The 17,426-nt window shown below is 54.6% G+C and overlaps 1 protein-coding gene across 2 annotated transcripts in view; it reads right to left on the bottom strand.

Annotated features, from left to right (window-relative positions):
• The window catches only part of shf (Src homology 2 domain containing F), a 208,533-nt gene extending 203,195 nt beyond the window's left edge, over positions 1–5,338 (bottom strand). The window contains exon 1 of one of the 2 annotated variants that reach the window (XM_078532370.1): positions 4,784–5,338. In XM_078532370.1, the coding sequence (XP_078388496.1) occupies positions 4,784–5,209 (426 nt within the window). In that variant the 5' untranslated portion in view covers positions 5,210–5,338. The remainder of the gene's footprint in view (positions 1–4,783) is intronic. The other variant, XM_078532371.1, reaches the window with a different exon arrangement.
• Between the last annotated feature and the right edge of the window lie 12,088 nt (positions 5,339–17,426).

Below are 17,426 nucleotides of genomic sequence, written 5' to 3'. Positions count from 1 at the left end.
CATAAACATTGACTCCCTACACCACTGACACACAGTAGCAGCAGTGTGTACCATCTACAAGATGCAGTGCAGTAATACACCAAGGCTCCTTAGACAGCACCTTCCAAACCCACGAGCACTACCACCTAGAAGGACTCGCACAGCAGACAGATGGGAAAACCACCACCTGGAAGTTCCCCCTCCAAGTAACTCACCATCCTGACTTGGAAATATATCGCCGTTCCTCCACTGTCACTGGCTCCTGGAACTTTCTAACCTTCCTAACAGGGCTGTGGGTACACCTACACCTCACGGACTGCAGGGGTTCAAGAAGGCAGCTCACCACCACCTTCTCAAGGGCAACTAGGGATGGGCAATAAAAATGCTGACCCAGCCAGTGAAGCCCACATCCAGTAAATGAATTTAAAAAATTATATTTCTTGTCTGATATTCTCAATTAATCCCTATAAATTGTTATGTCCAGCAACCAATGACAGGACCAACTAATAGGATACCCCAGTGCTATACAGTGACAGACCTGTCCCCACCAGTACTGTACCCCAGTGCTATACAGTGACAGACCTGTCCCCACCAGTACTGTAACCCCCGTGTATTCAGTGACAGACCTGTCCCCACCAGTACTGTAACCCCCGTGTTATACAGTGACAGACCTGTCCCAACCAGTACTGTACCCCAGTGTTATACAGTGACAGACCTGTCCCAACCAGTACTGTACCCCAACATTATACAGTGACAAACCTGTAGCCGCCAGTACTGTAACCCCCGTGTATTCAGTGACAGACCTGTCCCCACCAGTACTGTAACCCCCGTGTATTCAGTGACAGACCTGTCCCCACCAGTACTGTAACCCCCGTGTATTCAGTGACAGACCTGTCCCCACCAGTACTGTAACCCCCATGTATTCAGTAACAGACCTGTCCCAACCAGTACTGTACCCCAGTGTTAAACAGTAAGAGATCTGTCCCCACCTGTACTGTACCTTATACAGTGACAGACCTGTCCCCACCAGTACTGTACCCCAGTGTTATACAGTGACAGACCTGTCCCCACCAGTACTGTACCCCAGTGTTATACACTGACAGACCCGTCCCCACCAGTACTGTACCCCAGTGTTATACAGTGACAGACCCGTCCCCACCAGTACTGTACCCCAGTGTTATACACTGACAGACCCGTCCCCACCAGTACTGTACCCCAGCATTATACAGTGACAGACCTGTCCCCACCAGTACTGTACCCCAGTGTTATACACTGACAGACCTGTCCCCACCAGTACTGTACCCCAGCATTATACAGTGACAGACCTGTCCCCACCAGTACTGTACCCCAGCATTATACAGTGACAGACCCATCCCCACCAGTACTGTACCCGTGTTATACAGTGACAGACCTGTCCCCACCAGTACTGTATCCCAGCATTATACAGTGACAGACCCATCCCCACCAGTACTGTATCCCAGTGTTATACACTGACAGACCCATCCCCACCAGTACTGTACCCCAGTGTTATACACTGACAGACCTGTCCCCACCAGTACTGTACCCCAGTGACAGACCCATCTCCATCAGTACTGTACCCCAGTGTTATACAGTGACAGACCTGTCCCCAGCAGTACTGTACCCTAGTGTTATACAGTGACAGATCTGTCCCCACTGGGATTATATCTCACTATCTACCTAATGAATCTGCTTCATGTAGTCAGTCCCAAGTATGTTTTTTTTGGTAATTGCTGTCTGTCAATGTCCCACGCAGTTGATACTCTTTCGAGTTATCAACAGTCACAGATTGCAACTCTTTTTTCCGAGTACAATCACAGTTCTTGGTTTCCAGGAGTGGGACATGAACCCACAACCCTCTGATTCAAAGGCGAGGGTGCTATGAACTGAGCCACAGCTGACACCTCTACCCACGCAGTTGATGGTGGATTAATTCCACACCGGAGAGTTTAATGATTGCGATGAAATCGCCGCATGTTAATTTTGTAGGAACAGCAGTCAGGATCCGCTGTCCATTGCACTCACCGCTACAACCTTTAAACAAAACACAAATAAGCAGCCCGAGCAGCCTTGTAAGTCTGCAGGTTTCCAAATCAGTGCTTTGCCGAGCGTGGACATCACCCAATACAAACTGAAACCCAGAGCACTTTCTCTAAGTGAGAGAGACGGCGGCTGCTCACTGCAATTTGAAGGAAAATATCAGCAGCTCTGGACCCTGGGGTCTTATCCAGTTGAACACTCTCTCCCCAGATCCAGTCCAAATTTGGAAGGACTGATCTGCCTGCACCAGCCTGGGCATGTTTCCAAGTTGGCACTGCCTGGCAATTTCACCACAAACTCTGCGCAATTACAAGCAGCACATTGCCCGCGGAGTTCAGTCAGGAACAGCAATGGGCTTCAGGACCTCCCCGGGGAGGGGGTGGGTGGGGGTTCGGCGGAATCAGGCAGCACTCCCTGTTTTACTGTCCAGTGACGCCCCCAAACCTCATCCCTCCCCATCTGGAGCACACACTGAGACCAATCCCTGGGCTAGAAAGCGGGCAAGGGGGGGCGGGGGGGGGGGGGGGGGGATGAGAACACTTCTGTGATGCTCCCCATGGTCAAATAGGCTGCCCACTCTCTCAGCCCCAGTTTACAGTGCAGGAGTCCACTCGGCCCATCTGGATAGTGGCGGCCCTTTGTTAGAACAAAATGCTCTGCAACTCTCCCCCCACAGCCTTGTACCTTAGCTCCCTCGCTGTAATTATTTGCCTAGTTTTCCCTCAGTAATGATTGCTGTGGTGCTGAACCATTCCACAATCCCACCACCTTCCCTGTTAAAAACATTTCTTCTCGCTCTCAGCGGCAGTTCCAAACTGACGACTCCCCCAGTGCTTTGCTTTTTTTTTAAAAAAAAATAAATGTTAAAAATCCCTTAAGGGATTTCTCAGCCTCCAGTCCCAGCCCCTCACATCTTCACAAAGATCACCTGTTTGGGGCAGACCCCTGGACCCCGGGCGGGAGGGAGGGAGGATGGAGAGAAAGTTGCAGAGAGAGAGAGGGAGAGAGATAGAAATGAATAACTTTCTTTCCTCTGTCGTGGGATAAAGTGAATTCAAAGAAACAAGTTGCTGTTTTAAAAATGTGAAAGGGAGAGAGGGAGAGAGGGAGGGAGGGGGAGAGAGGGAGGGAGGAGGGAGGGAGAGGGAGAGAGGGAGGGAGGGAGAGAGGGAGGGAGAGAGGGAGGACGGGGGAGAGAGAGGGAGAGAGGGAGGATGGGAGAGAGGGAGGATGGGAGAGAGAGGGAGAGAGGGAGGGAGGGAGAGAGGGAGGGAGGGAGAGAGGGAGGGAGGGAGAGAGTGAGGGAGGGAGGGAGGGAGAGAGTGAGGGAGGGAGAGAGTGAGGGAGGGAGGGAGAGAGTGAGGGAGGGAGAGAGTGAGGGAGAGTGAGGGAGGGAGGGAGTGAGGGAGGGAGGGAGAGAGTGAGGGAGGGAGAGAGTGAGGGAGGGAGTGAGGGAGGGAGGGAGTGAGTGAGGGAGGGAGAGAGTGAGGGAGGGAGAGAGTGAGGGAGGGAGAGAGTGAGGGAGGGAGGGAGGGAGAGAGTGAGTGAGTGAGTGAGTGAGGGAGGGAGGAGAGAGAGAGGGAGAGAGTGAGGGAGGGAGGGAGAGAGTGAGGGAGGGAGGGAGAGAGTGAGGGAGGGAGAGAGTGAGGGAGGGAGGGAGAGAGAGAGTGAGGGAGAGAGGGAGAGAGAGAGGGAGAGGGAGGGAGGACAAGCTTTAATCGCAGCTCAATCATAACATTATAAGAGTTGGAAGCCAGGTATATTTTAAGAAACAATTCCGGAACAAAGTATTCAATTTAAGAATAAAAGTATCTTTCTCTCTGAAACAAAGTATCCCCGGAGCGCGGGGGAGAATCGCTCCCTCTCCCGGGGGATCTCTCGCTCTCCCGGGGGGGGATCTCTCGCTCTCCCGGGGGGGGGGATCTCTCGCTCTCCCGGGGGGGGGGATCTCTCGCTCTCCCGGGGGGGGGGGATCTCTCGCTCTCCCGGGGGGGGGATCTCTCGCTCTCCCGGGGGAATGGGGGATCTCTGGCTCTCCCGGGGGAATGGGGGATCTCTGGCTCTCCCGGGGGGGGGGGGGGGATCTCTGGCTCTCCCGGGGGATCTCTGGCTCTCCCGGGGGGGGGATCTCTGGCTCTCCCGGGGGGGGGGGATCTCTGGCTCTCCCGGGGGGGGGGGGGATCTCTGGCTCTCCCGGGGGGGGGGGATCTCTCGCTCTCCCGGGGGGGGGATCTCTGGCTCTCCCGGGGGGGGGATCTCTGGCTCTCCCGGGGGGGGGGATCTCTCGCTCTCCCGGGGGGGGGGATCTCTGGCTCTCCCGGGGGGATCTCTGGCTCTCCCGGGGGATCTCTCGCTCTCCCGGAGGGGGGGATCTCTCGCTCTCCCGGGGGGGGGGGGGATCTCTGGCTCTCCCGGGGGGGGGGATCTCTCGCTCTCCCGGGGGGGGGATCTCTGGCTCTCCCGGGGGGGGGATCTCTGGCTCTCCCGGGGGGGGGGATCTCTCGCTCTCCCGGGGGGGGGATCTCTGGCTCTCCCGGGGGGATCTCTGGCTCTCCCGGGGGATCTCTCGCTCTCCCGGAGGGGGGGATCTCTCGCTCTCCCGGGGGAATGGGGGATCTCTCGCTCTCCCGGGGGGGGGATCTCTGGCTCTCCCGGGGGGGGGATCTCTGGCTCTCCCGGGGGGGGATCTCTGGCTCTCCCGGGGGGGGATCTCTGGCTCTCCCGGGGGGGGATCTGTCGGTCTCACCTTTCCCTGTTTGTTGTCCTCGGGAGATGTGGGGGATTTGCTGCAGCTTCTCTCCGGGTTTTCCACTTTGATGAGCCGGTGTTTGGGGGAAATGTATCTGGTATCGGGGGAAGCTGCTTTCTGGGCCGGGTGGGGATGTGGAGAGGAGCCGGAGCCGGTGGCGGAGCCGGTGCCTCCCGGAGCGGGAGCGGGAGCGGGAACCCCGCCGCCGGCCGCCTCCCCCTCGGAGCGGAGCCGCTGCAGAGACCGGGAGCCGCCGCCGCCGCCGCCGGTATAAGGATCCTCGAAGTCCCGCTCCTTCTGCAGCTTGTAGGCGGCCAGGATGTCGGGCTCCCCGGCCGGCCGTGCCCGGTAGTCGGGTTTGGGGGGCTGCGGAGGCCCCTTGCTGCTCCGGAAGCCCAGGTGCTCCTTCAACCATTTGGCCATCGCTGCAGCCGCGCATCGCTCTCCCCGGGCCGGTCCCGCTCGGCTCCTCTCACCGACTGGCACTGCCCCCGCTCCGGCTCCTGCTCACAGGGCGAGGCACAGACAGAGAGGAACTTCAGCGCCGCCAGCCGGTCCCGCCGCCCCTTACAGCGGGGCAGAGAGAGAGAGAGAGAGACTGGCAGCACAGAGACTGGCAGCAGAGAGAGAGAGAGAGAGAGACTGGCAGCAGAGAGAGAGAGACTGGCAGCACAGAGACTGGCAGCAGAGAGAGAGAGAGAGAGACTGGCAGCAGAGAGAGAGAGACTGGCAGCAGAGAGACTGGCAGCAGAGAGAGAGAGAGAGAGACTGGCAGCACAGAGACTGGCAGCAGAGAGAGAGAGAGAGACTGGCAGCAGAGAGAGAGAGACTGGCAGCAGAGAGAGAGAGAAGGATTGGCAGCAGAGAGAGCGAGACTGGCAGCAGAGAGAGAGACTGGCAGCAGAGAGAGGGACTGGCAGCAGAGAGAGAGACTGGCAGCAGAGAGAGAGAGAAGGACTGGCAGCAGAGAGAGAGAGAGAGACTGGCAGCAGAGAGAGAGAGACTGGCAGCAGAGAGAGAGAGAGACTGGCAGCAGAGAGAGAGACTGGCAGCAGAGAGAGAGGGACTGGCAGCATAGAGAGAGAGAAGGACTGGCAACAGAGAGAGAGAGACTGGCAGCAGAGAGAGAGACTGGCAGCAGAGAGAGAGGGACTGGCAGCAGAGAGAGAGAGAGAGACTGGCAGCAGAGAGAGAGAGAGAGGGACTGGCAGCAGAGAGAGAGAGAGACTGGCAGCAGAGAGAGAGGGACTGGCAGCAGAGAGAGAGACTGGCAGCAGAGAGAGAGAGAGAGACTGGCAGCAGAGAGAGAGAGAGAGAGACTGGCAGCAGAGAGAGAGGGACTGGCAGCAGAGAGAGAGAGAGAGACTGGCAGCAGAGAGAGAGAGAGAGACTGGCAGCAGAGAGAGAGAGAGACTGGCAGCAGAGAGAGAGAGAGAGACTGGCAGCAGAGAGACAGAGAGAGACTGGCAGCAGAGAGAGAGAGACGCAGCAGAGAGAGAGAGAAGGACTGGCAGCAGAGAGAGAGAGACTGGCAGCAGAGAGAGAGAGAGACTGGCAGCAGAGAGAGAGACTGGCAGCAGAGAGAGAGGGACTGGCAGCAGAGAGAGAGACTGGCAGCAGAGAGAGAGAGAGACTGGCAGCAGAGAGAGAGACTGGCAGCAGAGAGAGAGGGACTGGCAGCAGAGAGAGAGACTGGCAGCATAGAGAGAGAGAAGGACTGGCAGCAGAGAGAGAGAGAGAGACTGCCAGCAGAGAGAGAGAGACTGGCAGCAGAGAGAGAGACTGGCAGCAGAGAGAGAGGGACTGGCAGCAGAGAGAGAGAGAGACTGGCAGCAGAGAGAGAGAGAGAGACTGGCAGCAGAGAGAGAGACAGAGACTGGCAGCAGAGAGAGAGAGAGAGACTGGCAGCAGAGAGAGAGAGAGACTGGCATCAGAGAGAGAGAGAACGACTGGCAGCAGAGAGAGAGAGAGACTGGCATCAGAGAGAGAGAGAACGACTGGCAGCAGAGAGAGAGAGAGACTGGCAGCAGAGAGAGAGAGAATGACTGGCAGCAGAGAGAGAGAGACTGGCAGCAGAGAGAGAGAGACTGGCAGCAGAGAGAGTGACTGGCAGCAGAGAGAGAGAGACTGGCAGCAGAGAGAGTGACTGGCAGCAGAGAGAGAGAGACTGGCAGCAGAAAGTGAGAGAGAGTGACTGGCAGCAGAGAGAGAGAGAGACTGGCAGCAGAGAGAGATTGACTGGCAGCAGAGAGAGACACTGGCAGCAGAGGGAGACTGGCAGCAGAGAGAGAGAGAGAGAGACTGGCAGCAGAGAGAGAGAGACTGGCAGCAGAGAGAGTGACTGGCAACAGAGAGAGAGAGACTGGCAGCAGAGAGAAATTGACTGGCAGCAGAGAGAGAGAGACTGGCAGCAGAAAGTGAGAGAGAGTGACTGCCAGCAGAGAGAGAGAGACTGGCAGCAGAGAGAGAAAGACTGGCAGCAGAGAGACAGAGAGACTGGCAGCAGAGAGAGATGGACTGGCAGCAGAGAGAGATTGACTGGCAGCAGAGAGAGACTGGCAGCAGAGAGATAGAGAGAGACTGGCAGCAGAGAGATAGAGAGAGACTGGCAGCAGAGAGAAAGAGAGTGACTGGCAGCAGAGAGAGAGAGAGACTGGCAGCAGAGAGAGAGGGAGAGAGACTGGCAGCAGAGAGAGAGAGACTGGCAGCAGAGATAGAAAGACTGGCAGCAGAGAGAGATTGACTGGCAGCAGAGAGAGAGAGAGGGACTGGCAGCAGAGAGAGAGAGAGAGACTGGCAGCAGAGAGAGTGAGAGAGACTGGCAGCAGAGAGAGCGACACTGGCAGCAGAGAGAGAGGGAGACTGGCAGCAGAGAGAGAGACTGGCAGCAGAGAGAGAGAGACTGGCAGCAGAGAGAGAGAGAGAGACTGGCAGCAGAGAGAGAGACTGGCAGCAGAGAGAGGGACTGGCAGCAGAGAGAGAGACTGGCAGCAGAGAGAGAGAGAAGGACTAGCAGCAGAGAGAGAGAGAGAGACTGGCAGCAGAGAGAGAGAGACTGGCAGCAGAGAGAGAGAGAGAGACTGGCAGCAGAGAGAGAGACTGGCAGCAGAGAGAGAGGGACTGGCAGCAGAGAGAGAGACTGGCAGCAGAGAGAGAGGGACTGGCAGCATAGAGAGAGAGAAGGACTGGCAGCAGAGAGAGAGAGAGACTGGCAGCAGAGAGAGAGAGACTGGCAGCAGAGAGAGAGGGACTGGCAGCAGAGAGAGAGGGACTGGCAGCAGAGAGAGAGAGAGAGAGACTGGCAGCAGAGAGAGAGAGAGAGAGACCGGCAGCAGAGAGAGAGAGACTGGCAGCAGAGAGAGAGAGACTGGCAGCAGAGAGAGAGGGACTAGCAGCAGAGAGAGAGAGACTGGCAGCAGAGAGAGAGAGAGACTGGCAGCAGAGAGAGAGAGAGAGACTGGCAGCAGAGAGAGAGAGACTGGCAGCAGAGAGAGAGGGACTAGCAGCAGAGAGAGAGAGACTGGCAGCAGAGAGAGAGAGAGAGACTGGCAGCAGAGAGAGAGAGACTGGCAGCAGAGAGAGAGGGACTAGCAGCAGAGAGAGAGAGACTGGCAGCAGAGAGAGAGAGAGACTGGCAGCAGAGAGAGAGAGAGAGACTGGCAGCAGAGAGAGAGAGAGAGAGACTGGCAGCAGAGAGAGAGAGAGACTGGCAGCAGAGAGAGAGAGAGAGACTGGCAGCAGAGAGACAGAGAGAGACTGGCAGCAGAGAGAGAGAGAAGGATTGGCAGCAGAGAGAGAGAGACTGGCAGCAGAGAGAGAGAGAGACTGGCAACAGAGAGAGCGAGACTGGCAGCAGAGAGAGAGGGAGACTGGCAGCAGAGAGAGAGACTGGCAGCAGAGAGAGGGACTGGCAGCAGAGAGAGAGACTGGCAGCAGAGAGAGAGAGAAGGACTGGCAGCAGAGAGAGAGAGAGAGACTGGCAGCAGAGAGAGAGAGACTGGCAGCAGAGAGAGAGAGAGACTGGCAGCAGAGAGAGAGACTGCCAGCAGAGAGAGAGGGACTGGCAGCAGAGAGAGAGACTGGCAGCAGAGAGAGAGGGACTGGCAGCATAGAGAGAGAGAAGGACTGGCAACAGAGAGAGAGAGACTGGCAGCAGAGAGAGAGGGACTGGCAGCAGAGAGAGAGAGAGAGACTGGCAGCAGAGAGAGAGAGAGAGGGACTGGCAGCAGAGAGAGAGAGAGACTGGCAGCAGAGAGAGAGAGAGAGAGACTGGCAGCAGAGAGAGAGGGACTGGCAGCAGAGAGAGAGAGAGAGACTGGCAGCAGAGAGAGAGAGAGAGACTGGCAGCAGAGAGAGAGAGAGACTGGCAGCAGAGAGAGAGAGAGAGACTGGCAGCAGAGAGACAGAGAGAGACTGGCAGCAGAGAGAGAGAGACTGGCAGCAGAGAGAGAGAGAGACTGGCAGCAGAGAGAGAGAGACTGGCAGCAGAGAGAGAGAGAGACTGGCAGCAGAGAGAGAGACTGGCAGCAGAGAGAGAGGGACTGGCAGCAGAGAGAGAGACTGGCAGCAGAGAGAGAGGGACTGGCAGCTTAGAGAGAGAGAAGGACTGGCAGCAGAGAGAGAGAGAGAGACTGCCAGCAGAGAGAGAGAGACTGGCAGCAGAGAGAGAGACTGGCAGCAGAGAGAGAGGGACTGGCAGCAGAGAGAGAGAGAGACTGGCAGCAGAGAGAGAGAGAGAGACTGGCAGCAGAGAGAGAGACAGAGACTGGCAGCAGAGAGAGAGAGAGAGACTGGCAGCAGAGAGAGAGAGAGACTGGCATCAGAGAGAGAGAGAACGACTGGCAGCAGAGAGAGAGAGAGACTGGCATCAGAGAGAGAGAGAACGACTGGCAGCAGAGAGAGAGAGAGACTGGCAGCAGAGAGAGAGAGAATGACTGGCAGCAGAGAGAGAGAGACTGGCAGCAGAGAGAGAGAGACTGGCAGCAGAGAGAGTGACTGGCAGCAGAGAGAGAGAGACTGGCAGCAGAGAGAGTGACTGGCAGCAGAGAGAGAGAGACTGGCAGCAGAAAGTGAGAGAGAGTGACTGGCAGCAGAGAGAGAGAGAGACTGGCAGCAGAGAGAGATTGACTGGCAGCAGAGAGAGACACTGGCAGCAGAGGGAGACTGGCAGCAGAGAGAGAGAGAGAGAGAGACTGGCAGCAGAGAGAGAGAGACTGGCAGCAGAGAGAGTGACTGGCAACAGAGAGAGAGAGACTGGCAGCAGAGAGAAATTGACTGGCAGCAGAGAGAGAGAGAGAGTGACTGCCAGCAGAGAGAGAGAGACTGGCAGCAGAGAGAGAAAGACTGGCAGCAGAGAGACAGAGAGACTGGCAGCAGAGAGAGATGGACTGGCAGCAGAGAGAGATTGACTGGCAGCAGAGAGAGACTGGCAGCAGAGAGATAGAGAGAGACTGGCAGCAGAGAGATAGAGAGAGACTGGCAGCAGAGAGAAAGAGACTGGCAGCAGAGAGAGAGAGAGACTGGCAGCAGAGAGACAGAGAGAGACTGGCAGCAGAGAGAGAGAGAGAGACTGGCAGCAGAGAGAGAGAGAGACTGGCAGCAGAGAGAGAGGGAGAGAGACTGGCAGCAGAGAGAGAGAGACTGGCAGCAGAGATAGAAAGACTGGCAGCAGAGAGAGATTGACTGGCAGCAGAGAGAGAGAGAGGGACTGGCAGCAGAGAGAGAGAGAGAGACTGGCAGCAGAGAGAGTGAGAGAGACTGGCAGCAGAGAGAGCGACACTGGCAGCAGAGAGAGAGGGAGACTGGCAGCAGCGAGAGAGACTGGCAGCAGAGAGAGAGAGACTGGCAGCAGAGAGAGAGAGAGAGAGACTGGCAGCAGAGAGAGAGACTGGCAGCAGAGAGAGGGACTGGCAGCAGAGAGAGAGACTGGCAGCAGAGAGAGAGAGAAGGACTAGCAGCAGCAGAGAGAGAGAGAGACTGGCAGCAGAGAGAGAGACTGGCAGCAGAGAGAGAGGGACTGGCAGCAGAGAGAGAGACTGGCAGCAGAGAGAGAGGGACTGGCAGCATAGAGAGAGAGAAGGACTGGCAGCAGAGAGAGAGAGAGAGACTGGCAGCAGAGAGAGAGAGACTGGCAGCAGAGAGAGAGACTGGCAGCAGAGAGAGAGGGACTGGCAGCAGAGAGAGAGAGACTGGCAGCAGAGAGAGAGACAGAGACTGGCAGCAGAGAGAGAGAGAGAGACTGGCAGCAGAGAGAGAGAGAGATTGGCATCAGAGAGAGAGAGAACGACTGGCAGCAGAGAGAGAGAGACTGGCAGCAGAGAGAGAGAGACTGGCAGCAGAGAGAGTGACTGGCAGCAGAGAGAGAGAGACTGGCAGCAGAGAGAGTGACTGGCGGCAGAGAGAGATTGACTGGCAGCAGAAAGTGAGAGAGAGTGACTGGCAGCAGAGAGAGAGAGACTGGCAGCAGAGAGAGAGAGAGACTGGCAGCAGAGAGAGAGAGAGACTGGCAGCAGAGAGAGAGAGACTGGCAGCAGAGAGAGTGACTGGCAGCAGAGAGAGAGAGACTGGCAGCAGAGAGAGATTGACTGGCAGCAGAGAGAGAGAGACTGGCAGCAGAGAGAGTGACTGGCAGCAGAAAGTGAGAGAGAGTGACTGCCAGCAGAGAGAGAGAGACTGGCAGCAGAGAGAGAGGGAGAGAGACTGGCAGCAGAGAGAGTGACTGGCAGCAGAGAGAGAGAGACTGGCAGCAGAGAGAGATTAACTGGCAGCAGAGAGAGAGAGACTGGCAGCAGAAAGTGAGAGAGAGAGACTGGCAGCAGAGAGAGAGAGACTGGCAGCAGAGAGAGATTGACTGGCAGCAGAGAGAGAGAGAGACTGGCAGCAGAGAGAGACTGGCAGCAGAGAGAGAGAGAGAGAGACTGGCAGCAGAGAGAGAGAGAGACTGGCAGCAGAGAGAGAGAGACTGGCAGCAGAGAGAGTGACTGGCAGCAGAGAGAGAGAGAGACTGGCAGCAGAGAGAGAGAGACTGGCAGCAGAGAGAGATTGACTGGCAGCAGAGAGAGAGAGACTGGCAGCAGAGAGAGAGAGTCTGGCAGCAGAGAGAGAGAGAGACTGGCAGCAGAGAGAGAGAGAGAGACTGGCAGCAGAAAGAGAGAGAGACTGGCAGCAGAGAGAGAGAGAAAGACTGGCAGCAGAGAGAGAGAGAGAGACTGGCAGCAGAAAGAGAGAGAGACTGGCAGCAGAGAGAGAGAGAAAGACTGGCAGCAGAGAGAGAAAGACTGGCAGCAGAGAGAGATTGACTGGCAGCAGAGAGAGAGAGAGACTGGCAGCAGAGAGAGAGAGAGACTGGCAGCAGAGAGAGAGATTGACTGGCAGCAGAGAGAGAGAGAGAGACTGGCAGCAGAGAGAGAGATTGACTGGCAGCAGAGAGAGAGAGAGACTGGCAGCAGAGAGAGAGAAAGACTGGCAGCAGAGAGAGAGATTGACTGGCAGCAGAGAGAGAGAGAGACTGGCAGCAGAGAGAGAGAGAGAGAGAGAGAGACCGGCAGCAGAGAGAGATTGACTGGCAGCAGAGAGAGAGAGACTGGCAGCAGAGAGAGAGAAAGACTGGCAGCAGAGAGAGACATTGACTGGCAGCAGAGAGAGAGAAAGACTGGCAGCAGAGAGAGAGATTGACTGGCAGCAGAGAGAGAGAGAGACTGGCAGCAGAGAGAGACATTGACTGGCAGCAGAGAGAGAGAGAGAGACTGGCAGCAGAGAGAGAGATTGACTGGCAGCAGAGAGAGAGAGAGACTGGCAGCAGAGAGAGAGAAAGACTGGCAGCAGAGAGAGAGATTGACTGGCAGCAGAGAGAGAGAGAGACTGGCAGCAGAGAGAGAGAGAGAGAGAGACCGGCAGCAGAGAGAGATTGACTGGCAGCAGAGAGAGAGAGACTGGCAGCAGAGAGAGAGAAAGACTGGCAGCAGAGAGAGACATTGACTGGCAGCAGAGAGAGAGAAAGACTGGCAGCAGAGAGAGAGAGAGAGACTGGCAGCAGAGAGAGAGAAAGACTGGCAGCAGAGAGAGACATTGACTGGCAGCAGAGAGAGAGAAAGACTGGCAGCAGAGAGAGAGAGATTGACTGGCAGCAGAGAGAAGAGAGATTGGCAGCAGATAGAGACTTGCAGCTGAGAGAGAGGGACAGACTGGCAACAGAGAGAGAGAGAGAGGAACTGGCACCTGAAAGAAAGACTGGCAGCAGAGATAGAGATAGAGAGACTGGCATTAGAGAGAGAGGAACTGGCACCATGGAGAAAGACTGGCAGCATAGAGAGAGACTGGCAGCAGAGAGAGAGACTGGCAGCAGACAGAGAGATGGACTGGCACCAGAGAGAGAGATGGACTGGCACCAGAGAGAGAAACTGGCAGCAGAGAGAGAGAGAGAGAGAGAGACTGGCAGCAGAAAGAGAGAGGGATTAGCAGCAGAGAGAGAGAGAGTGGCACCAGAGAGAGAGGGAGACTGGCAGCAGAGAGAGAGAGAGAGAGGGACTGGCAGGAGAGGGAGAGAGGCAATGGCAGTAGAGAGAGAGGGACTTGTACCATAGAGTGATATATATCATCATTCATGACCTCAGAATATCTCAAAACACATTACAGTCAATGAAATACTTTGGAAGTGTGGTCACTGCTGTAATGTAGGAAACGTGGCAGCCAATTTGTGCACAGCAAGATCCCACATACAGCAATGTGATAATGACCCAGATAACCTGTTTTAGTGATGTTGACTAGAGGATAAGTATTGGCCAGGACACTGGGGAGCTCTCCTGTACACTGTGACTGCACTCCAAAAGTACTTCATTGGCTGTAAAAAACACTTTGTGACATCCTGAGGTTGTGAAAGGTGCTATAGAAATGCAAGTCTTGTTTTCCATTTGACCCATTCTCTCCTGGGCAAGCTCAGAAACCATTTTTATAAAGGGTGTCAGGGACCAGTGGAGAATGCCAGTTTCAGCATTGAGGCTTCACTCTCAGCAGGGACAGGAGTGAATGGGGTGTACACTGCAGCAATGTTATTAGGGGAACTAATGGAATCTGACCCCAGCATACAGGCAGAGAACAGAGCGGAGCAACACTGAGAAACAAACACAAAATCTGTCAACAACCAAGGGAAAGAACAAATGAAATTTATTCTGTATTGTGTGGAAGTAAATAGGATTTATAACTGAGCATGAGGGAAATATTTCAGACCGCTGCAGATAGAGAAATCATTCAATCTCCCCATGAAGAACATTTTGAAAAATATCACTGGCTTCTCGGGATTCTGTAATGGGTTCAGTTATCTGTTTTTTTGTTTCGCTCTGTTTGACTCCAATTTCAAAAAGCTTTGTATTTATACAGCATCTTGACACATGTCGCACAAGCATCTCCTGCCCTTGCATGCAAGCTGTAGATGGGCACGTCTACCAACTAGATGGAAGAATGCTATTCCCTATTCACCAAGGAAAAACATCAAACAACGGTGTCAGACATGGCTCAGTGGGTAGCGTTCTTACCTCAGAGTCCGAAGGTTGTTTGTTCAAATCGCACTCCAGAGACTGGATCAGAAAATCTGACACTCTACTGCAATACATTGACAAACATTCACTCACCTCCTGACTCCCCAAAGCCTGTCCACCATCTACAAAGCACAAGTCAGGAATGTGAAGGAATGCTCCCCACTTGCCTGGATGAGTGCAGCTCCCACAACACTCAAGAAGCTCGACACCGTCCAGGACAAAGCAGCCCACTTAATTGGCATCCCATCCACAAACATTCACTCCCTCCACCACCAGCACACAGTAGCAGCAGTGTGTGTACCATCGACAAGATGCACTGCAGGAACTCACCAGTGCTCCTTTGACCTTCCAAACCCACCACCTCTATCATCTAGAAGGACAAGGGCAGCAGACACATGGGAACACCACCACCTGGAAGTTCCCCTCCAAGCCACACACCATCCTGACTTGGAAATATATCGCCGTTCCTTCACTGTCGCTGGGTCAAAATCCTGGAACTCCCTCCCTAACAGCACTGTGGATGTACCTACACCACATGGACTGCAGCGGTTCAAGAAGACGGCTCACCACCACCTTCTCAAGGGCAACTAGGGATGGGCAATAAATGCTGGCCCAGCCAGCGAAGCCCACATCCCATAAATTAATTTTTAAAAAACGCCTTTAGTATAGTAAAATGTCTCAAGGCACTTCACCAGAGCATTATGACACTGAACCACATCATGAGATATTAGGACAGGTAATCCAAAGCTTGGTCAAAGCGGTAAGTTTTAAGGGCAGTCGCAAAGGACGAAAGAGAGATGGAGAGGTGGAGACGTTTAGGGAGGGAATTCCAGATCTTAGGATCTTGACAGCTGAAGGCACAGCCAGCAACAGTGATGTTATTAAATTTGGGGGTGCACAAGAGGCCAGTATTGGAGCAGCACAAAGAGCTCGGAGGGTTGTGGGGCTGGAGGAGATTGCAGAAATAGGGAGGGGCGAAGACATAGGCAGATTTCAAATCAAGGATGAGAGTTTTTAGACAGCGGCATTGATTAACTGGGAGCCGATGTAAGTCCGTGAACACAGAAGTGATGCTAGAAGGGGACTAGGATTGAGTTAGACGTGGGCAGCAGTGTTTGAGGTGGGTTTAAGTTTATCGGGGGTGGAAGATGGGAGTGTGGAGTGATTTCACTTTGCACAGACATTGAGTGTAGTATGAGATGAAAGCTGCAGCAACAATGGAAACCACTGAAAAACTGTGAAGAAATGGAAAGAACCATTATTAAAATCCCAGCTAACCATACATGCATAAATAAACAGGATTTGCAGGGTAGGAGAGTAAATCAAATTGAATTCAGCAACAGGAAAAGGAATGAGTTACCATAAAACCTGACCTGAGGAATAGGTTTACGAAGGATTACATTCAGCTCCATACATTATACATTATGCATGTATGTAAACAGCCACAAAGTAGGACTGTGCAATAAATTCACAATAGAATAAATAAAGTCACCAGCCTTTGCAGTGAGCACTGCTGCTGCAGCCGTGCAGGAGTTCTCACTGAATTGATTTTATTTTCAAATGCCGTTTTTATCTTCCCTCTCTTTTTCTCCCTGCTGAGTCCCAGAGCCGCTTTGTACACATTTGCTGTGGCTTGGTTTACAATGGCACAGGTAGCAGAGGAAAACACCCAGCATTCATCAAGATCTCAAGGCCTACTCCACAGAGTTGAACCCATAATCCAGGCTGACACTCCCAGTGCCAGTACTGAGGGGCCACCACACTGTCGGAGGGTCAGTACTGAGGGAGCGCCGCACTGTCGCAGGGTCAGTACTGAGGGAGCGCCGCACTGTCGGAGGGTCAGTACTGAGGGAGCGCCGCGCTGTCGGAGGGTCAGTACTGAGGGAGTGCTGCACTGTCCGAGGATCAGTTCTGAGGGAGTGCTGCACTGTCGCACTGTCAGAACTGAGGGAGTGCTGCACTGTCAGAGGGTCAGTACTGAGGGAGTGCTGCACTGTCGGAGGGTCAGTACTGAGGGAGTGCCGCACTGTCGGAGGGTCAGTACTGAGGGAGTGCTGCACTGTCGGAGGGTCAGTACTGAGGGAGTGCTGCACTGTCGGAGGGTCAGTACTGAGAGAGTGCCGCACTGTCGGAGGGTCAGTACTGAGAGAGTGCCACACTGTCGGAGGGTCAGTACTGAGGGAGCGCTGCACTGACGGAGGGTCAGTACTGAGGGGCCACCACACTGTCGCAGGGTCAGTACTGAGGGAGTGCTGCACTGTCGGAGGGTCAGTACTGAGGGAGTGCTGCACTGTCGGAGGGTCAGTACTGAGGGAGTGCTGCACTGTCGGAGGGTCATTACTGAGGGAGTGCTGCACTGTCGGAGGGTCAGTACTGAGGGAGTGCTGCACTGTCGGAGGGTCATTACTGAGGGAGTGCTGCACTGTCGGAGGGTCAGTACTGAGGGAGTGCTGCACTGTCGGAGGGTCAGTACTGAGGGAGTGCTGCACTGTCGGAGGGTCAGTACTGAGGGGCCACCACACTGTCGGAGGGTCAGTACTGAGGGAGCGCTGCACTGTCGGAGGGTCAGTACTGAGGGAGTGCTGCACTGTTGGAGGATCAGTACTGAGGGAACGCTGCACTGTCTGATGTGCCAAGTTTCAGATGGAATCTAAACCGAGGTCATATCTGCCCTCTCAGCTGGATGTAAAAATTTCCAGGCCACTATTTCAAAGAAGAGCAGGAAAACAGACCAATGTCTATCCTTCACACAACACCACAAAAACAGTTCATTATCACATTCCCTGCGTTACAACAACTACTATACTTCAAAAGTACTTAATTGGCTGTCAAATGCTTTGGGATGTCCTGAGGTCATGAAAGACGCTACAGAAATCTAAATTCTTTCTGTTATGTTACTGAGCTCGGCGAGTAGGAAGAAATAATTCTCTACCTTTTGGCCCCTCAGGATGTTTAGATGCTCTTTGAAACCAATTAATTACTTCTGCAGCGTGGTCACTTGTTATTTATGCAAATGTGTCTGTCACAAACCGCAATGAGGTAAATGACCAGTTAATTTGTTCCTGAGGGAGGGAATGTTGGAGAATTTCCTGCCAGCCATGAGACTG

The sequence above is a fragment of the Cetorhinus maximus genome, chromosome 30 (assembly GCF_964194155.1).
Source record: "Cetorhinus maximus chromosome 30, sCetMax3.hap1.1, whole genome shotgun sequence".
NCBI lineage: Eukaryota > Metazoa > Chordata > Chondrichthyes > Lamniformes > Cetorhinidae > Cetorhinus > Cetorhinus maximus.
Note: the sequence above shows the minus strand (reverse complement) of the source record. Positions and strands in the feature narration are given on the sequence as shown.